The sequence below is a fragment of the Lingula anatina genome, chromosome 6, assembly GCF_051362555.1.
Source record: "Lingula anatina isolate TDL-2025a chromosome 6, LinAna3.0, whole genome shotgun sequence".
Taxonomy (NCBI): domain Eukaryota; kingdom Metazoa; phylum Brachiopoda; class Lingulata; order Lingulida; family Lingulidae; genus Lingula; species Lingula anatina.
This window is the reverse complement of record NC_141772.1, coordinates 1841349-1866629: the sequence shown is the minus strand read 5'-3', so window position 1 is coordinate 1866629 and position 25281 is coordinate 1841349. Positions and strand designations below refer to the sequence as shown.

General features: G+C 37.3%; 1 protein-coding gene across 1 annotated transcript in view; it reads left to right on the top strand.

Moving 5' to 3' along the window:
* The window catches only part of LOC106172866 (protein MON2 homolog), a 147911-nt gene that overhangs the window by 78803 nt on the left and 43827 nt on the right, over positions 1 to 25281 (top strand). The window contains exons 20-25 of the mRNA XM_087015365.1: positions 5774 to 5884; positions 9373 to 9548; positions 9952 to 10114; positions 10407 to 10664; positions 11106 to 11310; positions 11743 to 12296. Of these exons, the coding sequence (XP_086871491.1) occupies positions 5774 to 5884; positions 9373 to 9548; positions 9952 to 10114; positions 10407 to 10664; positions 11106 to 11310; positions 11743 to 12296 (1467 nt within the window). The remainder of the gene's footprint in view (positions 1 to 5773; positions 5885 to 9372; positions 9549 to 9951; positions 10115 to 10406; positions 10665 to 11105; positions 11311 to 11742; positions 12297 to 25281) is intronic.

Here is a 25281-nt window from a genome sequence, read left to right as displayed (position 1 = left end):
TCAATCAAATCGTGACACCACCCACATACCAAGACATATTGGGGTATTGGTCCACCATATGCCAATCACATTTTGATACAGCCCACGATAAAAGTCATAATGGATGATCTGAACTGTCAGTCAAATCATATAGATATCTGAAATTAGTCATATTGCAAGAAATTTAACTTTAGCGCTGATTGATATTTGTTAGTACTAAAGTGAAATAGGATTAAAGTCTGAGTAAATTTTTTTTTTTACATCTATGTATAAGCAAAAGCAGGATTTACACCATTGCATATATACACACTCATTACAAATGAATGTAGGTTTTAGAACACCTGGGTCACATTAACCATTAGATACACCACTCATCAGCAAGGTGCATTCTGTTTGAGTCCCAGCACATATAAATATAATATGGAAGTTAAAAGTGGACACTGACATTATGCATATAACCCATATCAGCAAGTGCTGTAGTTTGTCTCCTAAACAGTTTAATTTATTCAGATGCAAGCTGTATATATATATATATATATATATATATATATATATATATATATATATATATATATATATATATATATATATATATATATATATATATGCACCAGAACATTGGGAAATGTTTTATTTAATTAGCTCTGTTGGAATAGAGGGTTTATTTGATTAGAAAATTACAATGTTTTTTGGATTTATCACCTGGAGACCTTTCCTTTTTTCCTCAAAAAAAATTAAAATTGTTAAGGGTAAACTACTGAAATCATTTAGCTGACTAAATAAGGCAGACTTAATTTGCCATATTGTATTGGTGTTAGAGTTTTTAAGAATGATTGGTCCTCTGTCAATGTAGTTGACATACCTAAATGGGCCTCTGTCAGCCATGAGAGTAAAAATCTTTGTCAAGACAATCTCAATTTGTCAGGGAGCAAAGCTTGAAAGAGAAAAAAAAGGGGGCTTGGCAGCCAATAAGATACTTTTTCATAAAACAGTGTAGTTGTCTAAGGCTTAGTAGGAGAGCAATTTAAGCCCCCAAAAAGATGGACTTAATTTTATTTAGATTCTTTATTTGTTCTCTGGTTCAGTTCTTGGAGACTCAGGGTAGGATAAAATCTACCTTAGACCTAAGGATTTGAAGTGATTCCAACTAAATAACTGATTTGTGAAGTTGTAATTTCTCCTGAGAATGTATTTAATTTACTTTGCTCTGCATTGAGATACTGGTAATTAAACAGGATGTTTTTCCAAGAATCATTGGCAATGGAACAGTTGAGAGTTACATGTAATAATCTCCTGTTTGTGTTTGTTTCTAAAATGATGTGTGGGTTTTGCCTCTGACGTCTTGCTATGATATCACCTCGTAATTAGCCTTGCCAAAGTTTTACCAGAAATTGCCATTTTCTGCATTCAGTTTTTCCATATTTATTTTTGCTTTTTTGTTGTATTTCATCAAAATTTGTCCAAAAAGAGTATTTCTAGCCAGAGATCCCCCCTGCTGCTATATATATACTGACAGTCAATGAAAATGCATCATTTATTTATCAAATAATATTTTAAGTTCCTTTGGAACATTAAGAAATAAGTTTTCGTGTGAAATATGACCCATTATTCAGTCAAACAAGGTGACTCTCTTATGACCAAAAGTGCATTTATACTCGTTTATATGGTTGGAATCGATTCTCGGTAAAAAGTACAAGAAAGTTTACTGATGTGTTTTCATTGACTGTCAGTATATATATGCCAGTATCAATGTAACTTTAAATTAAATTTTTATCACATCCAAGTGTTGTTAATAAAATATAGATAAAGATCAGTGTAGATAAATGAAGATCGGTGAACAACCTCCAGTTTCTGCAAGGCCTTGTTTGGTACTGTTCCATTGCCAATATTAAAGTACAGAAAAAAGCCAAAGCAAGAATCCCATTTGGCTTCCATCACCAAATCAAGTGGAGTGTGAAAAGCTTTGATGTAGATTGAGGACACTCTCCGGAAGTCTTCTGGATCTGCTTCAACAAATCTGAAAGATCTTTTTTTATAAATTTTTAGGCTTATTAGTCAAGACTTGCTCACTCAGTTTATTTCTTGGTTTTTGGTTGGTTTTTAGTTTCCACCAAATGGTATCTGGGAATGCAGACTCTAGGGCCTACCTGCGGCCATCAATATCAAATTCTGAGGTAGTTTTTTTTTTTTTGAGTGGATCTTTTTTGACCAAAAGTTTGGGCTCTCCCCAAAGTCCCCTGCCTTCTTGACCAACTTTTGCTGCAAATTCAATCTGCCATGACCTTGGACATTCAGTCCATCCATTTTTTGTTTTGATTTGAGGATATTTTGGAGTTTTAGATTGGATTCCTCCCCACACAAATTAGATTAACAATAAATAACCCAAAATTCACAAATAAAGACCTACAATTCACCAAGAAAGAGATAACTTGAGTATCTATTATCTCAGAAAAATCATATGGAGGCATGACTTTATCGACCAAGCGATGAGTCGGGTCACTTGGGGTCGTAACCCAAACCTTCCCCCCCAGGGCACAAGAAGGGGATAACATATTGTGTGATCAATGCAAGTGACAGTGTCATTTCTCAAAATTGAACTCCCAATTTGTCTCCGTATATTTCAAAGGTCAAGGGTCAAAGGTCATGAAATAAGGATCTTTTATAAAGTGTTTGATCTATGACTAGCATTGACTGCTCTGGTATATGTGTGTTTTCTGCACACTTTGACTTTTGACTTTCATGAATGAAATTTGCATTATAAGTGATTGTTTGTTTACTTTTTTGTAAGAATGTTTTTTTCTGGATTAATACTTGTAAAAAGACAAACCCCAAGAAGTTGAGCTTTTTTGGTAGGGTAAGAATTTTTTGGAAATAAAATGACCACCTTGACCTTTGCTATGTAAAATAAATCAAACATACACGTGACATCTTAGAATTTAAAAAAAAAACAGAGATAAGACGTGTTCTTTACTTCATATTAGTTTTTCTATGAGCAACATCAGCAGAAAGGTATCTTATCAGGAAAGTTTGTCATAAATTCCGTCATTGAACAGAAGATGTAAAATGGCCCTTGCCATATGACTCTGATATGAGTTTCATTTAAGAAACTTGAACCCTTTGAATGAAAAAAAATGTTGCAAAAAGAATAAACATTTTCAAAAATTGCACCAGCTTTCCATCCCTTAATAAGGAAGAGTTGTTTTGAATGTTTAGAAAAAAATAGAAATCTGGCAGGTCTATTTATTTTTAAGAATTAATGGTACTTTCTTCAGAGAGATTACATGTTGGGTAAAAAAAAACACCAGAAGATGGGCCTTCTATCTTGATTTAATATCAGTTTATCTCTGCCAAGTTCTTCATAAAGGTTTTGTCTCTAGGGGAATCAACGCGTGGAATTTCTTTACTCAAGAAGCGAGAAGATCAGAAATTGATGGACAGAGTTACTGAAAATTAAACTCAAGGACAACTTGGTTGGAACCCTTGGTTGCTACATATTTTGGAACAATCTCGAAATGCTATGACTTTGATTTAAAACTAATAGAAACTGCTTTTCCAAATTTGTGATGGCTTGGCTGATGTTATTAAATGCAAAAGAATATTTCCCAGTAGTCTAAGACAATGACCAGTATATTTGTTGCCCCCCCCCCCAAACAATGCAAAAGGAAAGGATTTTTCAGAGCAATTAATCTAAATGGACTATTGGTAATGTTAGCAGTCTTTGAGATAATATTTACATGACCTTAAGATTTAATTTTGAGTTATAGTCAGTTTTGTTTTTGATTAGTAGTTTTCTAAGGGCTGCTGATTTGAGGGGCTGTTGGACTGAGATATGGTTCAGGTTCTTTTCCCATCAGTATATCAGCGAGGGATGTCGGTGTCAGAAACAACAGGACTGCCATCTCAGTTCCAAAATCAAAAAGGTTGCTTTATTCAATTTCAGTCAGATATTTATTACAAATTGCTGGTCAAAATGACATTTTTTCACATGTATCTCTTTTACTTTCCATTGAGAAACTCGTGAAGATAACTTCACACACACCTGACAAATGCCAACACTTTATTTTTGCCTTTATTTTTGACTTCATTCAAGTACGTGTGAATAAAATACTTCCACAGTCCTCAGCTTTGCACCCAAATAAACCTTATCATAATTATATAGTATCTTTTCTGTTTCGCACCATTTTGAGAGTCTGACAAGGGAGCCTGGACTCAAAATGGCCAGTTAATTGTATTAATTTTGGTGGGTGAGTCCACCCCCCCCCCTCCACACACACACACACACACACACACACACACACACACACACACACACACACACCATATTAGCAAAGAATAAAGTGAGATAGATAAGTATTATGCATTAAGTCAAAATGGCATATGATTCATGTCACCAGTTTCAATAAATCTGGGTTGAGTATATGATTGAGGGCACACAAAGCTTCTTAATGTGTCCTTCATACTACTGGGGTAGATTACAATATTCTTACCTTCCATAAAGTTGGTTTTGACCTTTACAATGTATTATACGTCAAATGAAAAACAGGAAATCGCTATAAGCTTAAGTGAATTCTGACGATTGTGGTGAAAGTTTATGATGAAATGACAAATTCATGGCGGAAAAAATATATTCCCTTTGATTGAAATCTGAAGAACACTGCTATTAAGTCCATTGTTTGCTTTTCCAGTGGTTTTATGATGACATAAATACTTCACATAAGATGTTTATTAGACAGTTTATTGTGGAAAATACTTTGAAGGAGGTTGTTGGCCTTTCTTTATTACTTCACAAATTTGTGGATGAAAGGTATTAAGATAATATTAAAAACTAGAAAAGCACTCAGGGAATGCAGATCTCTGCAAAGACCAATAATTTACTAATAATTAACCATTATTTAACAAAGGAATCAACACCAGAATTTTATCACTTTTAAGTTGGCCCATTTCTGATGTTGTATATCCAGATTTTTAAAAAGGTCATCTTTCAGTTGGAGTTTAAATTATTTTCCTTTTCTTCATATGTTTTAGGTATAGTATAAGCAACTGGCCTTTATCATACCTTTTCTGATTTTTATATTTTCTTGATTGCCCAACTTAAGAACCTTCCCGAGATGTAGTAAGGACACAGAAGCTATAATAATGATTAAATTGTATCTGCAAGAAGTGAATAAATATTAACCCATATGTTACAGGGTACATTCAGAGCAAGTTGATCTGCGGACTTACAGATCCATGGATCAAATATGGCGCCACCCACTTGAAAGCATTCTGAGATTTAATTACTCTGTCCCTGTTGGGGCGGTGTGCATGGGAGGCGGGGATCCACTGTCAAGTGCGTGCCATATTTGATACCTGGACTATACTAGTTAGTCCACAGATCAACTTTGTTGTAAATGCTCTCACAAGCTAGTGAAGGCTTTGATCACTTCTAGTCCTGAAAAAAAATGGGGTTTACTATTTTTGTTAGTTTGCTTTCCAGATTTGCTGTAAACTTTGCCAGGATGGTGATAAATTAAAATATTCTAACTTTGTTTATTCAAGAGTCTCATTCTGGCAAGATTTATTATTTCTGGTTATACATAAAAGATTCTATCTGGCAACAAATCAACTTTCCTTGGAATGCTGTCATATACCATTTCATGTTGTCTTTCAGATGTTGGAGTGGAAGATATTATATACATCAATTGATCCATGGATTTTACAAGATAAAATTTGAATATTACTTATGAGAAATATAAGATTTCTTTGCTTAAATTTACTGAAAATAATCAACAATTTGCATTTTTATTTTTTTTAGATTTGTCAACACCCAAATCCTACAATGAGGTACTGGGGTGCAGAGGCAGTGACGTCCCTGGTGAAGTCTTCGCTGGGATACGCTTACAACCCTCCCCTCAATGAAAATGTGGTAAGTTATTCACAACCTCATAAATAAAAAATTATCAAACACAAGCCAAAATACTTTCATACTGTTAGCTTACGGACAACCTGGACATAGGCCTTCATCAGACTGATGTGAGTAATGGTATGAAAGTATTTCAGCTTGTGTTTGCTAATTTTCATTTATGATCCAACTACCAAGCTAATGAAGATTTTTACTTATTCAAAACCTCTCTGAGAGTCAGTGGTCCCTAAGGTAAGCAGAGAGGGGGGTTTACAGGGACCTTGACACCCAGGGTGTTCAAACCTGATTCTCTCTCTCTCTCTCTCTCTCTCTCTCTCTCTCTCTCTCTGTCTCTCTCTTTTTATTTTTTGGTTTTGTCAGCTCTAAACAAATTGTCATGTTTTCATTTCCGTCCTTTTTATGATTAAACTGATCAATAATAGATTTGAACATTTTGGTGTCCCTGAAATTGTTGCAACTGAAATGATGAGAATGATTTATTGTTCAAATACAGCCTATTCTTTTTTTGATTAATTCATTCAGATATAATTTGATGGAGATAATAAGATTGATGCTGATCAGAAATAATCACACTAGCACATGAAAAAAAAAATGTTTTCAATTGCGAAAAATGCATCTTGATTTTAGCATTGACTGAGCCCCTCGGCCAGAAATGAAGTCTGCTATCACTCTGTTGGATAAGAGAATGAAGCACTAAATGAGAATATTGCCTTTTAATTGTGACACACTCCTACATTCAAAGGATAGAAAATTGATAGATTAATGAATGCTGCCAGACATGTTATATTCTCCCCAGACAGTTTTTATTGCTGGAAATCTCGCTCACATAGTTTTATATTATACGATTTTTATTTATTTTATTTTATTTTATTTTTATTTGTTTGTTTGTTTGTCTTATCCTAAAATTATTATGAGTATTTATTTACTCTAATGCTGGTTGATTGATATATTAACTGACTGTGGTCAGTCATTTTGGAGATAATGTATTGATGGGGAATCATGCATAAATGTCGGCCGAATTACCCGTGTCTGGAACAGAACAGATTAAGGATTGTAATAAGTCACCTCAGCTGCTCTAGAATTATCAGTCTGACCTTAACAGATATTCCCCCGCCCAGAAACCCAGAGAGCATCTGGGGAAAAAATGATGGCTTTTTATTTACTTTTCAGGTGGTAAAGCTTTTACTGGCAGTTTTTTTACCATACCTAGGGAAAAAAGCAATACAATGATTACATGGAATAGGTTTTTGGAACATTAATCTATTTCGCAAAGATAATAGGGAAAGTTACGGTTACAAAAATCTGATGAATTGTTTCCTTAATTTTCTCACTTAGAGATCATAAGTAGAAGTCAGTCTGCCTGGAGTTTTATTTCCACTTTCTTTGATTTAAAAGAAACCCATTACAGACATCCGAGAGAGAGCATTCTCAACCACTTGATCCTAGGACTAACTGATCCCCAGGTCAAATACGGCGTGACCCACTTGAAAGGATGCCGGGATATAATTGCTCTGCCCCCTGCTGGGATGACACAAGTGGGAAGCAGGAATTCATTGTCAAGTGCGTGCCATTTTTGATCTGCGGTGTGGTAAGTCTGCGGATCAACTGGTTCTAAATGCGCCCAGAGTTGACAGAGTGCATCGCAGCCATGTTTACAGGAAGGCATACTGTATGGGGTCTTATAGACATATTTCTGAATTTAAAACAAAAACTGGGTTTATATTTGAGGACTGTTTAGTAGGAAGAAAAGAGCAGTAGGCTTGTTATGAGCTATCCACGTATACTGACCAGTTATATTGACCAGTTTGACCAGCATCCAGTTTCCCTAAGAATTTTAGATAAAAAAGTTCAGAACTTAAAGTTTGGAAACTTAAGAGTACTTATTAAAGTATAACATGTGTGGGATAACTAATACTGAGAAGTATAGTCCATGGAAGTAGAAGTATAGTCCACTGAAATAAAAGCAATTTTCAGTCTAATAACCTTTTTTGGGGGAGATGATGGTCCAACTACAAACAGGTTTTTTCATTGAGCAAAGTATGCTAAGACTTGTGATCTTGGAGTTTTTACCATATTTCCACTGAAGATCTCTTGTAAAATGGTAGGACACAACACAGAAGCCAAATTCTTGTCCCACTTTTGTTACAAGTCTTACCACAAGAGAATATCAGCAAGCCTTAAGAATCTGAATATTGAAGTCATTTCACACAAGGACATCATGTGCCCAGTGAATGGTGCAAATTTAGCAACACTGCAGAAAAGCTGAAGTTTATATCAGACTTTGCAGAGAGTTCACAGCAGGTGGCCACCCTCAGCAAAATGAAAGTTTTCCACAAATTTGATGCAAACTAAACAGTTTGCAAGAAATTGTTTGCAGGTTGTTGCAAGAAAAAAAATGTTGAATGCAACAACCATTGTGTTTACTAAAAGACAAATCTAGATACAAACGTCCGTACTTATTTAAGTGTCATTGCATGCCGTTCAATTTTCAGCAACTCTTTCCTTTTCCATTTTATGATCCCTCTAAGTTGCTCTTTCTGAAAAAAAATAGAGAAATCACTGATGATATTTAGAATGATGGATGAAGTTGCAGACAAGTTCACTTTGGGAGTGGTTTTCTCACACAGCGGGCTTGAAATCTTCAGTATCATAGACAACTTTCAACAGAGCCAATCAATCAAGTTCAAACCTTTTTCATCTTTTGCTTTTTTGCCATGAAATAGATTATAGGACAGAGATATCAGTAATTCTCTGCTAATATGAACAAGTGTCAAATAAGATAAAGGTTACAATGGGTTCTGTAATGAAGCCTACAGTGATGGCCATGCTCTCATATTTGGTAGAAAATTAAAGTGAAGCTGCAGACAAATTGATGGACTCTGGTTGTGTCACACCAGTGTGAGTCTCACCTAACGCAACTGAGGTGATTGTGTTATTGTTGCTGACTGGCATCTGAGGTATGAGAGTACATCTAAAGCATTGTCAAGTGAGAACAGTTTGTAGGAGCTACAAATGTATGACTCTTGGGAATTTTTATTTTAGAATTTGTTGCATTCACTGGGGTAGTAACACTTTAAAAAAAGAAAGTGCTTTTTACATGTAATACATCTTTTGAAAAAATTGATTTTTTTCATCTGTGTACAAGTATGGATTTTTACATCCCATATTGCCTTGAACAGGAGGCAAACACGGCACTGTTCTATTGATTTACATATTTATTGATTAACATTTTGATTTTTAAAATGTCAGTGAACTATTTTCCCAGAAACTGTAGGTCATTATATCATATTTGGTATTTGAGACATTTTTCTCTTTCATCCTGAACTTGTAGTCTGCTATGATCTTTTCAACATTTTAGTTGATTTGTTTCTTTTTTCAATCCATAATTTCTTCTTCTTGTTCTTTTTCTTCTTCTTGTTCTTTTTCTTCTTCTTCTTCTTCCTATTATTATTATTAAATTTTATTTAATTTTAATATTCTGTCCACTGCAGAGACTGCAGTCCATGCTGCTGTCCCCCCTCCAGGAGCTGTCTAGTATTCCACACCCTGACATCAGACAGAAACAGCTAGAGTGTGTGCTCCAGATACTACACAATAATGGGGACTCCCTGGGCCCAGGCTGGCCCTGTGTCCTCGGGGTGATAGGAGCTGTCTCTAATGATCAGGGGTAAAGAAGCTGAATGATATTATAAAATAAATGACAAAGTGTGTGAGTATGTGCGTGCAGGTGTGCATATGGGCTTGTGAGTTTGTTTGAATGTGCATGTGCCTAAGTGTTAATAGAACAGATGCAAACTCACACAGACCAAGATTACGGATGTTGGAGGTTTCTTTATTTGCCGTCAGTTGAAGTGTTTTATTTCCCTTGGTGAAGTGTTTTATTCCAAAATTCCTTTTTTTTTTTTTTTTGATATGGAAGAATAAATTTTATAAATTAAGAGAAATATCTGTAAAAATGTTACTATAGATGTAAGAAAGTGTTACTTTGTATCAAATAAGACCCCCTTTATAATGCCTTGTCATTGTTTGTTGACATCTTATGCTTAATTACTATCCATTTCATTTTCCAGAGAAAACCTGATACGGACAGCATTCCAAAGTCTGCAGCTCGTCATCACAGACTTCCTTCCCATCATGCCCTCTTCCTGTCTTCAGGTGGTCGTGGATGTCGCAGGAAGATTTGGTCTTCAAAACCAGGAGTTGAACATCAGCCTCACATCTGTGGGATTATTGGTAGGCAGTCTAGTTTAAGGAAAATAGGATAAGGCATACTGATTCAAATAGAAACTTATACTAAAAAATGCACAAAAGATTACCCAGATAATCATTTTGTATGTATGACATTATGGACATATTTATAGCCATGTATGTTGTGGCATTCTTATCTAAAGCTCCCTTTGAGTGAAGAATAACTAGATGGTTTTTTTTCAAGGTGAAGAAATGACAACCATCATTTTCAGAGTAATTAAATGGAAAGTTTTTTCAGCAGCATATTAAAATTTAATACTTATCTTATACTTTTCAGTGGAACATATCAGACTTCTTCTTTCAAAACCGCGAAAAAATTAAATATGACCTGAAGGTGGAGCCACCAGCAGTGGCGTCCAGTCACGCAGTGGAGCCCTTTGATGCGCTGTGGATGTGTCTGTTTTCAAAGCTTGGAGAGCTGTGTGTAGACCACCGTCCTGCTGTCAGGAAGAGCAGCAGTCAGACATTGTTCTCTACCATCGGGGCACATGGAGATCTTTTACAGCAGACGACATGGCAGGCGGTGTTATGGCAGGTACGAGATGTGGAGGACTGGTTTTATTTATGATGAAAAATTCAAAGAGTTATGTACAGATGAAAGTTTTCCTGATTTGTGTGGAAATCCAGACATTTTGATGTTATATTTTGGCCTTTAGGACCCTTCATATAGTCACATTTTCTGGTCAAAAATTTTTTTAAAGTCCACTTTTATCCCAGGCTATACAAACATACAAAGATACAAAGATGCTTATCAAAAAAAGAAAAAAGAATTGCATTGCAAGGTCTCTATGTATATAACTACCCCCTCTCCATATAAAAGAAAATCAAATGATAAAATAAACTTTATCCAGATTAAACCTACTGTAAACTGGAAATCAGTCCAATATTGTTCATCAAAAAATGCAACTTAGACCTATACTCAGTCTAGAGTGGCCCAGTCTGAACAGAATCTTTTCTCTATATAAACTCTCCCCAGGTTTTATTCCCACTGCTGGACAAAGTACAGAAGTTCTCCAAGACAGCGTCCAGTGTGAAGCAATCGAATGATGCCACGGGAAATATCCTGATCCACCACTCCAGGGACACAGCGGAGAAGCAGTGGGCGGAGACGCGGGTGATGGCGCTGGCGGGGGTGGCCAGGGTGGTCAGTGGCAAGAGACGCGTGCTGCAGCATGCTTTAAGTATGATACAGATTATTTTATACATTTGTTTTCTGTCTCGTGTGTACGAGCTATATTTCGTAGTTTGTTTCCTATGTTAACAGCTGGTAAATGGATGTCATGGACCTGACTTGTTCAGTTCTTCAATTTGTTTAAATTCAAATAAGCTTTATTTAATATGTAATGTTCACTTTATCACACAGGCAGTTGCAAAAAATGGATTTACCTGCATTAAAAACAGTCATAATGTTATTGATGGTAATGCTTTTTTTACTCTTTTAGCACCTTTTAAAACAACTTTTTATAGATATTTAGAGATATTAGCTTACGCCTAGAAAGTTGAATAAAAACATCACTTTTGTAAAGAAAAAATTTATGAAAAGTGGCACTTGAGTGTCTATAGGAGATCATTACACTACTGTTTTCCTCCAGTTATTTATTTATTTATTTTAGGTGATTTTCCTAGAGCTTGGGCATTGTTGCTAGAATTCATAGAGAGTGCAGCACTTTGCCACAATGCAGAAGTCGCTCTAGCAGCGCTGAAAAGTCTCCAAGAAGTTTTACAAAATGGTGAGGATTCAAAGTCAGCTGGTGATGCTATCAAGAATGGAACAGACAGCAAAGGAGGACAATTGAGTAGCAGTGAAACAAAAGTTAAGACAGACCCTGGCTTGGATATAGCACTGTGGTCTAATGCATGGAGGGTATGGTTGAGCATCGGAACAACCTCAACGCAGCCTCCTTCTAGCTCAAGTAATGATACAAATCCATACCTACCAGCGCAACCATTCCTCACTGCCTTAGTTCAGATATTTCCTGGTCTTTTTGAGCACATCAGGTCCCGGTTTGGCTGTGCAGATTTGCAGAAGTTGACGGCTGTGTTGAAGAGTGCACTGAGCGTCCCCGTGGCTGGCGAGGCTTTCTCCTTCATACTGCCCACTAACATGGACATGAACATGACTCCCTTACAAGAGGGCGTTCTTCAGGCGGTCAATGTCCTGGTCAAGGTAAGTGGACAGAGGTCTCTGCATGTATATTGTAGAATAGTTACATTACTAATTATCAATTTTTGATTAAAAAAAAATTTTGCATGAATGTCTATGTTTGATGCTGGTGCAGTGACTTATCTTATTACATTAACTGATAAAACTAAATTACATTGAGTACTGATGGCATGGAAGATAACGGAGTGTTGAGAAAGGTTCTTGAGCATCGGACTGTAGTAGCAGCAACAGTAGCAGTTCATCCCTTATTTAACTGTTACCACATTAATTTGTAGGTTATTATAACAAATCATGCTTCCCCAAGTGATGATATGTCATTTGATTTATTCTTTAATTGATAACATGTTCTGTCTCACAACATAAACAGTTAGATGGCAAGTAAGAATAAAAAAATAATGATAACTCTCTAATCTGACATGTGCTTGAAAAGTTTCTTCTCTCTGCTTTCATGAGTCAGGGAGCTTATTTTGCCACAGATAAAAAAAAATGCTTTCAAATTGCATTTAAAACTGGTCTGACAGCTTTTAAACCTCATAAATTGGCTTCCAATTGAGAGTCATACATCATCACAAAATTACCTTGTCACATTAAGAGTACTTGCATTGTGACTTTTATGTCAAAAAATGTTATAGTAGTAATTGCACTGGTTGTAATAGTAAGACCACTGAGGCAAGAATATCAGACTTAGTTAATTGGATAAAGAAAATCCTTCAAATCCATGGGTCATTTCTTTTAGTGACCAACTGCAGATTTCATTGATATGATATTTTCTCATTTATTAATTTTTGACTTTTGTGTGATTATTGAAAAAAAGTAAACAGAGATGGGGTTAAAACATCTTACCTAATGGGTAGAACACACATTTAGTCTCTTTGGAAATCATTCACTTAATTCTGAACTTCCGATATAACCAGTTTTTAAGTTTATATTAAGCTTAGACCAAGATTCAATGTGAGCTTTTTTTGTTAAGGAGTTCCAGGGTGGAGTCAGTTTTCTAAGTTGACAGTTTTTCATCCCACCTGACAGCATTACTAAGGCACTTTTCAATATCAAAGCAACTTTTTTTCTGAATTTAAAAACCAGTCACCTGGCCATCTTCACATACAATTTTCTCTTCGCAGCATTTAAGACGCTCTTTTTTTATTCATTTATTTATTTTGTTAATTTTGATAAAAGAAAATGTTAAGCTGAGTGCAGGAGCCATTGGTGCTGTCTGAATTTTTAATGTGAATTCCTTAAATTGCACAACTATGACTCAAAATGATAAAAAATATCATGTAAAATTGTGTGCATTTTGACTAAAAGTAAGCACACAATAGTATAAAAATAAATCTAGCTGATTAATAACCCCATAAGAGCAAATTAATGTCTGCACAGGATATACTTAATATTAGGCAAGCACATTTAAACACCTACCCTTCTCCTTTTTTATCATGTACAGAATTACTATTATTTCATCATGTGAAATACATATATAAGTAGTACATATATATCAGTTTTTCAAAGCTGTGATGTGGAATCATTTGTAGATCATCCCTACATGTAGCTTGCCAGCATTGTGTAAATAAAAACAATCAGTATTTTTTCTTTATATGGTTAAATGAAATAATGCATTCATATCACAGTAAATTTTAAATCTGAATCATTATGGAAACCAACACAGTATTAAGTCTTATTGCCCTCAGCTATCAAGCTGCTATAGAGTCTGAAGGTTTGTTTATGTACAGGTTGGGTCAGCACCTCTCATAAATCCTTAAGTTAAATAAAGGAATTGTAATCTTGAAAAAAGTGGTGAGGCTTTCTGTTCTCTTGTCTGTCACCTTTATCACCACTGAGCATGAGGCCTGGCTAACTTTGATAACAAAGCACAGTTTAATCAGAAATGACGCCAAACAAAATCTTTCTGATTTAAGTTGGCCCAAATGGAAATGTGTCTTACAATAAGAATGTATGGATAGCAAACTGTACACATCTCTTTTCACATTAAGGGTACAGAAAGCTGAAATAGGGGGTGGGATAATTTTACTCTCAGGCTGTAGAGTCTGTAGAAGTCAGTATATCAGGCAGAGAAATTTCAGATGTCCTTTTAAGCACGTTCACCCATGGCGACCTTTTTACCCTCTCTGGGGTTTCTGGGATTTCTGGACTTGAATTGCCCGCTGTCAGTTGTGGTGCTGACCCTCCCTGCAGCTTCCTCAGCGGTGACGGCATCAGGTATTCACCAGAGTCGGGAATTGTGTCGTATATCCGTTCATGTGGTATTCTCAAGTGTTTAACCATATTATTGGCTGTTGGGCTGGTCGGGGAAGGGGGAGTGGCCCGAAATCTTGTATCTGACCTTGACCCCACCCTGTTGGCATCTGGGGGTAAGGTGGGTAGTGGCCGTTCTGTTATTTTAAGGGGCGTGACATTTGTGTGACTCCATATCTCCTTGTGGTAGCCCTCTTTGCGCAGATTGTCGACCTTGCCACCCCATTCGATCTTAATGAGCTTCAGTCTGCCCAATAGAGGGCTCATGTCTTCAAGACAGACCTCAGGCCTGATGTAGTTGATCCTGAATTTGTATGCTGGTGGAGAAAGAAGATCGAAGTTGTCAAGAATTTTGTTTAAAGATTTGGCCTCTTCCAGCACAGCTTTGTCTGTGCCACCCAGGAGAACTTTATTCGCTCGTTCTTTTTGATTTCCTAATTCACCCAACTTCTTATGAATTTCAAGTTTTTTCTCATGGATGATCTTCTCATTCTCCTGCTTTATTTTGTCAACTTCTCCAATGAGATCCTGACATGTTTGATCGACCAATTGCTTCACTGTCTCGCCCTGGCGTAGAATTAGTGCTTTTGTGTCCTCGTAAGTTTTATTGCTGTTGCGTTCGTGTAGACCTAACTGTTCTTGGATGTACACTAACTCTTTCACATATTCCTCCAAGGTATTTAAGCCGCAGCCGATTTTGGATCTCTGTGGCTCAGACATGGCCTTGAGACTTGTGACCCGATGCCACAAGTGCTCCAATTTAGAACACCTATCACAGATGAAATTATGGCAGTCCTCGCAGTAATGTTGCACCTCTTGTTTTTGCCTGCAGGTACACCAAGAAGAAGGGTCATTTAAGTCCACGTCTTTCTTTAGCGTAACCCCCTCCTCTGCTTCCTGCGCCATTTGCAATACCAAGTGATTACGATATGAAATATTATCATCCCGCACCATACGATATAAGTTAGTATTGTTGATATCTAGAGGTGATTTATTCACGTCTTGTCCCTGGATGGTTGTCTCTGACTGACAGACAGGACAGGTCACTTTTGACCAGTGTTTCTTGCTCTTTAACCTCTGAATGCTGTCTTCGTTCAGTGCGTGGCCGCAGCTGAGGAGCCTCATGGGGCCGTTGGATGAGACGGACGAAGCGATGCTGCTGCCGTCCTCGGACTCTTCCTCTGACCAGTCCAGGAAGATGCTGGACACTGATTTCCTTTGACTGGCCATTGAAGATTCGATGTCTAACGCATAAACTGGGAGAATTGCTATCAATGTGTTGTTCTGCAGCACATATGCTGGTATGCCAGATTAATGTAAGGCTGTTTTCATTGGTGATATGATAAGTCCTCTGTTGCAGTTGTCTCTTGTGAATTTGACGAGCATTTGAGCATGCAGTACGTTCAGGTAAAATGAAAGTTACAGCTTTCCAAAGGAGATGACGAAACTTGCAAATTTTTCTCTTGTCGTGGATTGCTGTCTTCACACGTCCAAGTATATCCCAGTATCCATATTATAGCAATGTAGCAAGTATTTTGTCCAGCTTAAGGGCATCAGTGTTAATAATATATAATTCCTGTGTACTTTCTCTAGTCTACTGTTTGGACAGGTAAGCACACAAACTGAGGTCACTAAATATATGTACCTGTTTCCCCCGTCTGTGATGCCCACTTGTTACCTAATCCATTTAGTTTACGCCCTCCTAGATTCCGTTCAAGGGACTGTAGTTTACTTGTTAAGACAGCTCCTTCATCAGTTGAAATATAGTCAAGTTGTGGCTGCAGCCCTCAGCCTTGATGACTCAGTGGCTGACTGGGTTTACCAGTTTAGGCAAAAGCAAGCAAATTTGTTTATTGGCACCAAAAATATTGACCCTGTGCGTAATCCTATAGTCAATATTCTCACCTGAATATCCATACAATGTGACCTGTTTAGTTCCAGCTGTTAAAATCCACTGGCGCCTATGTCATATAAAAATGTCGCTGTCACTTCATTGTGCCTCACATAAAAAAAATCATTTCCAAGGTGTCAGTGAGTAGTTTTGCCGTGGGCTGCGCATGCATCATCGTCGCTCTCTGTTATGCTAGCTGGTCCAGTTTTGAGATTATGCTGCACCGTGGGCAGTACAAAGAATTCCAGTCCTCTTCATAGTCTGAAATATGTCACCGACCTTGGACCAAATAAACCCCACTTGCTGTCTCAAACACACACCATCTCTGCCCTGTGATCTAAATTATAACTCTATGTTTGTGATAATAACAGCAGTTTTTCTCCGCTGTAAGCCTGTGTATAACTTCATAGTGTGACCAGGTTTTATAATGGGCAGAAACGCTTGAGGAATTCTGTTCAACCTTTAGATCAACACTAAGCCTCCATTCTTATTGATTGAGGCTTTATTGTATTTAATGGGTGGGACCAGCCTGTTTACCTGTTGATATGACACAAGGCAGGGGCATGTTAAGGGGGGAGGCTTAGATACAGTGCCTTAAAGCCCCAGACACATGCTAGCATATTATTAATTTTTTCAGTGGCTGTGATAAGTTTTTTTCCAAAGACAAAAATTTTTTGCCTGCTTGTAATTGTTGACAGTTTAATATAAAGTGTATTTAAATGAAAGACGGCTTTAGAAGAAGTTTGCCTATAATAAAGTTCTTACAAGGTGTAGTTTTACAATTTTTTATATTTTTAACAATAGAAAACAAAGAAAAATATGCACAGAATTTGCGCAGAGGAGTTGAAAACCTGGTACACAGGGGTGGAGGCAATTTTTTTGTCCATTAGCTCATTTATAGTGTCAATAAAATGAAAATTAAACCTGTTTGATTAGTTACTCTGTGACTGTTGCTTTTGTGGAGGCCACATTTTTTTTCCTTGGGATCATCTTTCTTATTATGTATAGCTAACAAAAGTCATGTGTTTGATCTGAATACTGAATAGATCAGATAGCAGGCCTGTAAAAGATATTGGTAAATAATTTAATTCCATTCATTAAAACTTAAATCAAGTCTTTCATTGTTGGCGTATGACAGAAGATGTTAACCCTACATACTTGACCTGTGCCCAAAGCAAAAATTCCACATTTTTCAATCATTTCCCTTAGTGTGTTTATGAATTTGTACAGCAGCTCACTGTGTTATTAGGAGTCTTATAATAAACTGACATATTATTTCATCCCTTTTCTACTTAGCTAGTCAACAATGAATTAGACACTTATTAGTGAGGTTAAATCTTAGCAGCAGTTATAGCAGTAAAATCCTACCCTATATGTTTATGATATGTATAGTATAGTATGATATAATTTGTTGGCACCAGATACCATGACAGTAAATACAAGTTAAGGGTTACGAACATGTTTTTTTTACTGACCACCAATATTATATGTAGCACCACAGATTAGTTGTCCTGGCAAAAGTTATTATGTGGACTGCGTGTAGTGACACCTGCCCCTTGTTTGTTAGATATTGTTATTGTTGTGTGGAGACAGGGTAACAATGACAGTGACATTGTAATGACAGTCATCAAGGTACCACTTGACTGTGCTCTAAACTTTCTGTCTGTTGCACAGACCTTGAACTGGAAGACAATGAGTAGTCAGAATGGAGAATTAATTAGTCTGAGGATGATATCTGTAGATAATGGTAAAAGAATCTGAAAAAAATCCCAAAGCAATGGCTAGTATGGTCTATTTGAAAAGTTTGTCTTTCTATTAATTAGTCTACTTTTATTTATTTATTTATTTATTTATTTATTTCAATACATGGTAAGGTTATCTTTATCCCTAATTCAGTTCAAGACCAGTCTTTTTGTAGATTGATTTTGGAAATTAAATCATTGTACTGGCGGGTTTGTGTATTGGATTATTGATCAGTTATTGCATTAGCAAGTTAAATAATTCATAAGTCCACATATGTCAATAGATTTCAAAGCTTTGAAGAAAGTGAAAAATTATTTAACTTTCCTTAGTTAATTTAGGAGTTTCAGATAAATCTGACAACAGGGATCAGAAATGAAATGAAAACATGTACAGATAACTTATAAATATCAGATTCTACATATTGGTCTTCTGAATCTTTCTGATAGGCCCACATATTGAAATGAGATGTCCAAATTTTTTTAACTCAACATTGACTTCTGTATTGAACAACTGTGCTAAGTAAAATATACAAATATTTTTGATAGTGTAAGGAATATTTATTGAGAGAAATATAATGTTCTTTTCTAAATGTAGATATCTAGAAGACTTAACTAAGTGTGCAGGATTATTAAAAAGGTCTTTATCACATTATATAGAAATATAGATATCTCAGAAAAAAAACAATTCATTCTAACATACAAGCAGTTTTCTACATCTTTTCATTGTGCAATTTTAAATAAGCTCGAATAGCAACTAAACACAAGAGAAACATTTTTTTTAGAAAACCTCAGCCCCTAATTTTTATACATAAATACACTCAGCCCTCTGTTTCACCATTCCCCCTTCTATTCTCCCCTCTACCCTGGTGTACAAATTTAAGTTCAAAGTTACATACTACCCCAACCTTAACACCTTTGGCTAAAAAATTATATAGCACTATTTAGACACCATGAAATATTTAGGTATATCAATGGACATTTTACTGACTTCTTGAGTACTTGCTTTGAGGCCATTATAAAAGTATTTGAGCAATATCACAAAATTATAAAAATTACATCTGCCATTGCCAAGTTAGTGTGAATTGACATAGTCTTTAAGAGATATGATATTAAGGTATCCATTGGACAGGTCATATATTACACATCAGTCTAGCATCTTACAAATAAGTAATCCCCTCTTGATAGTAGCCCCCTGGCGAGTGTTTCTGTTGTGAGGAGGATTGTGAAGGGGGTGTCTGCACCTCTTGGAGATATTCATAAGAGTCTTGCACCCAGCTGGTATCCATGGTGTTTATCTGTTGAGAAGGAGGAGAGGAGGTGAAATCCTCAGTGCTACTAGTGCTGTCATTCTGGCTCTGTACCCTGGGGGTCTGGTGAAGATGATAGGGGTATGTCTGGGTCATATCACCTGTCTGCGGGCCCCCTTGCAGTCGAAGTACACTTTGGGAAACAGGGTGATGCTGGAGATGTTGATAGGATGAGGATTCTATGACCTCCATTTTGATGCTTGACCCATGGTCTGTTTTTGCGTAGTGGCCTATCTGATCCTGATGGAGATAAAGCTGGTCACCGTGATGTCCATTTGCTTTGGTCATTCTCATCCCAGAGCCATCAGATTCATGATGTTGAAAGTAATGTGGGTCATGACCTTGACCTACATTGTGTATTTCTCTGGTTAAGCTGGAGATGGAGCCCCCAGAATCTTCATTCACTGTTGGCAGCACTCTGAGCATCTGCTGGTGATGAGCTTTGATATGGGCGTACTGAGGAGCAGGGGTACCCCTTGTCACATGACTAGGTGAATGACCTCTGACCTCTCCCTTATCAATGGGTAATACAGCTATTTTCTTTGGATGGTGGTATGGTTGAACTGGTTGAGCAGTTTTGGTGGTTGAGCTGCTCTGGTTGCTTGATGGAGAATATCCAACCATGTTTGACATTGTTTGGTTTTGAGGTTGTACATTCTCGGCAGAGCTCGTGGTGGTCTGATGTTGAGTTGATGCAGTTCTGTAAGCATTCACTGTGGCGTAATTGCCAGACTTTGCCTCTTGGGGAGTTCTAGGAAGTACAGTAGGCGTGCTGTAGACTTTCTCTTGAGTGCTGGCTTTAAAACGAACCATATTGGTGCTCTTGGCTGACAGCTGGACGGCTGGTTGAGACAATTGCGATTGTGACAGTTGAGATTTGGGAACTGCCTTGGGCGTCTGGTAGTGTGACATTGCATTATTTTGCTGCTGCTGATGGTGATGCTGGTTCGGATAGGGAGTGGCCTCCATGTTTGTCTGATTCTGCAATCTTAGCATTTCCATGTGGTGCTTGGCTTCCATTGCCAGTTGCATGTGGTTACTCTGCGGTGGAGATGACTGTGCCTTTTGTCCCGTTGGTTGATACAGAGATATTGGAACCATCTCTGGTTGCTTGTAGTGTACCTCTTCAACATTTTGTTTCGTTTTGAGTGGTAATTCTGGAGGATATGTGGTTGGTAAGGGTGGTGGTTGTTGAGGCGTAGAGGAATTGTCGTTATTCTTCAGAATGCCATTTCTCCATGAATCAGAATCGACGGTGAATGACCCATAGATGTCTGACAGGTTGTCTTGTGGCAAGGACCCTCTGTTAAAACTCAGAGATATTTTCTGTGGAAGTGGAGCGTGGGTGATGCTTACAATACGTGGAAGCTCCTTCTGAATCAACAAGGCCTCGTGCACAATGTCAGAGTTATGCCCATCCACCACAGCCGCTGCGTTGATTTTCATGGCATTCAGTATTCGAAGGGCATCATCAGCTTCAGCTATGACCACGTCCAATTCAGCCATTTTGTCTTGCCACACCTCTGAGAGATTACGTAATAATTTGTCACAGTGTTCATTCACATACAGCGCGATTGTGCTTGCTCGATCCTTAATTTCGGCCTCTACAGCAGTAAAATTATTGTGCAGGTTCCACCTGTACTGGCTCAGTTTATTCAACTTTTGCTGCACCGTGGCAATGGTTTCTCCGAGCTCCTTCGATACAATTTGCAAGGTGTTCTGGGATTCCTTGGCAGCTTTTTCCAAGGAGCATATGTTGTGTCCATCGTGGCTGCTGTCAATGCAGTCAGGACATATAGGCATGTCACACATGAGGCAGTAAAATCTTAGCAGAGATTTTGGATGTCGGGGGCAGAAATCTACAGAATGCTGCTGAGGCATCTGGTGTGTGTTATCATTTTCTCTCACGTCAGAAAATGCTTGAAGCTGCTGTAACTTGTCAATTTTTCCACCTGGAATTTTGGTTTCTCGGTGGCATTTGCGATCAGGACACTTAATAATGGCATATTTTCTGAGCGTTCGGCTCTTCATATTCTTCAGAATGCAACCTGAGCAGTAACAGTGACCGCATTTCAAGAGACGTGGCTCGTCATACGGTTGTTTACACAGAGCACAGACACCTTGGCTAGGGGTGAAAATGGCATTTACCCCAGTCGCAGCTTGGATGTTGGATAAACTATGGACACTGTGCATACTTTGTATACTGGCCTGCCTCTGGTGGGGTTGGGGGTTGAGGTGCATACTGTCACCAGTGGCACCTCTCTGTTGCGGTGACACCACTTCTAAGCCTCCACTGATGGAGGTGGCACTCTTCTGGGATTGGAGATTGCTCAATGATAAAGAGAGTGAACGAACACTCTGCGGAGTACCTGGCACTGAGGTTGACCTTTGGATGACCTTTTTTCGACCTTTTACCCTCTTGTTGGCCTTTGCGATCACTGTGGTATCTGGCGTCTCTGGTCGGGTGATCCACGCTGACTCTGGTGACGACATCTTTTATGTTAGTCCAGCACTAGTTTTGCCTTTGCACTTGCTGTGACCTGCAGCTGAGCTGGCAACATAAATGTTGATAAAGAGCTGAGAAATAGAGAGCTTTACCACAAAGTTACTATCTGAACCACTTCAGATTCAAAAACTGCTATAGAGTAGGTCTGTCTCTGTCAAACCCCAAAGTTAAAGTGTTAGAAGAAGACTGGGGCCAGTCTGTTCATATATCCTCTATATATCAGATCTAAGTAACACTTCCTCTTTCTCTGTGGAATGTTTACACAGCTTAAAGCTTGTCCATGTCAGTAACCCACTGTAATAATATTGTCCAGACTTGTGTAATAAATTTAAATACCCCCATATGCTGTGTAATAGTGGAAATTACGCCGTCAGTTCATGTAACAGTTGATATATTGATCAAGACACTAGTGTCCTAAGGCTCAGCTGTCTCCAGAAACTTTAGGCTTATGTCTAATTAATTAGTGTCACCTGAGAAGACACTGTCACCAGCTTTAAGCTTTTGAACTCAAGTTCAGATTAAATTGATAATGCACTGAAGCTAGGCTGTAGTCTTGACTACATCAGTTTTTTTTTTGTAAAATGTTCTTATTTTACATAAGCCATAGTTCTTTTACTAGATTGTTGTGGCTGATATATCAGTGTTTTAAATGTTCTAAACACGCCAAGCTGAATAGTTTACACTTAAAGTTGCCAGAGTAGTTTGACAATGAAAATAATGTTAATTGAAATTACATGAGTCTACGGCTGTAGAAGCAATTGACACAGTTAAACATCAGGAGTGGAAAACTGACAAATGATGCTGTTCCCTGAATTACTGTGTAATGTGGTTATAAGATCACAAAACAACATGTGATTATGTTATATGAAGTCCAACCACATGATTTAGTCTTTCAGTTCTTGGATTCTTGATGCATAAATCCTATGATGGTGAAGACAAACATTTCTGTTTAAAATAGTTCTCCATTAATTTATTTAGTTTATATATATATAAGAATGAACTCACAGATTTGCTGTTAAGTTAATCCCAGGCTAGTATCTGGGACAGTTTGGTCCGAAATTTTATCCAGTTATACAGTCAAACCTGACACGCCTCTTTTTTCCGAAATCCTTAAATGGCAGGTGATTACTTGCCCATTGTTTTGGTCCTTAACTTTTAAGTTAAGACCTCTTCAGTTCTCCATATACAGGGTACAGAAGTTACAGCACATGTAAGTCAGCACAGAAGCTGTTCCCCTGTGTAGTTAAATCACTGGTCTGTCCTTTGATCCCTGTAGTAGAGAAGACATGCATTTTTTTCTGTATTCAGTATAATGTACGCGTGCATTACCTGTGTCATACAGGTACGCCAATATACTAACAAAATAGGTTAAAGCAAGTTCAAATCCAGTATCCTCTATGTAATATCCACTGTATGAAACGCACGGCCTATTTTAGGATTGTTCGCTATGTAAACTTCTTAACATATTGTTCTGAAACAAGGTATTGTATTCAGTGAGAAGGGTCTGGTTGTTTTCATCTTTCTGTGTGGTACGCGTATGTTTGCTGACCAGGCTGCGTATATTGACTGCCTGTGCTGAAATGTGCACTCCTGTTTTCCTTTAAATGCTAGTATAGTAGCTTCCTTTTCTGTGAGAGAAATGTCATTTGATTATAGAACATTATGTACTAGTGCTTGTATAATAATATGTTCAATATCAGAGTACTTGCGTGAACAGACATATGCTGTAGAAGTCTTTAATCCAGTGGTTCTCATGCATGCAATTTTTTTAATACCTGCAGATGATATTTTTCGAAGTTGATAATAAATGTATGTCACCAGAGTCTTGGAAAGGTGTCACCTCCAACTGAAGGACTTAATGCAGAAAAGGATGACACACATTTTTAAGAAACTGTTAGCCTTCTAACTAATCAAACAACGCTCCCAGTTCTGTGCCTTTTAACTAGTCAATGGATCCCAACATTTGTGTTCCATCAAATTCTAAGTCCTTTGTTAATCTTTCAGTATCATGCACCCCTGCATGTGTGGAGAAAATTAAATAATGTGTTACATCAGTTTCCGTTTACTTGATCTGTTCCATTTTTTCCTATCTCATACAATGAATGTCCACTTCGGTTCTCCCCCCTCCAGCGCTGACCATTACTCCACACTCCTCAGATCAATGACCATTTCCAACCGGTCATTTCAGTGACCAGTGCCTGGTTGATTTAATCCAAACTTAAAAAGTTCTCCCATGATGTGGATATGCCAGTATATGTGAGACTGGAATGCCTTCTTTTTTCTCTACACTGGTCCCATTGTTGCAGAAAGGCAGGATTTGTGTCGGATCATTCCATGTCACATACCAGTGGTGTGTTATTTACATAATAATAAGTAAAAGAATATTGATTTTATCGGGAAACAGGCAAGGTGCCTATTTTAAGTCACACCTGAGTTTTGATGCTGGATCAGTTTTCGCAAAGAGAAATGTGCCTTCATCATAGTTTTTCATTTGTTGATTTTTCACAATTTTTTATCATGTATTTAGAAAATGAGTGGGTTTTCTATATGCAGGAAGCTCCAGGAATGCATTTAATATTTTTATCAGTTGGAATTGTGGCATATTAAGTTGACTTAAATAAGACAGAAATGCTTATCTCGTGGTAGCAGTTGAATTTTCAAACTAGATTTTTTTATATCACAAAGTATTTTCCCTAAGTCGCAGAATGTCTGTAAGACTTATTGTGAAGCATTCAAGCGTGACACTATTTGGTATGATGATTGTGCTTTGTGTGTTTTGTGAAGGAAGTAAAACAGCTGCTGTGTAGGGGTTACATTGTTGTAGATAACAACAGCCTAAAACTATAAATTATCCTCGGATAAATTAGAATTCCATTTGCATTTGTCATTTAGTGACTGCAGGGATGATAAATTTATGGAGCTTTGTTAAAAGAGGCCTCTCAGCAGGTGCCCCTTAGAACTTCAATAAATTTAAAATTAGTTGGAAAATTAGATTTTAAGATAGGACAGTAATAAGCCTGAAGAAAAATGTAATCCCAGTTAGTCAATGTCTTTTTAATCATACAAAATTTTTCTCAAATTTATATATTAAATCTACTGTATATTTCTTTGTGTCCAAAAACATTTGTTCGCCTAAAAACAAGTTAATAACAAAAGTTATTTTAAAGTGTGGATGTGGCCTGACAAGAACAATTAATAGTTTTTGCCAACAAAGTGAGTGCAAGACAGGAAGTGTCACAGACTACTTGAAAAGCAGACCCCTTTAATGATGTTATCTCTAGAATTGAAAGCT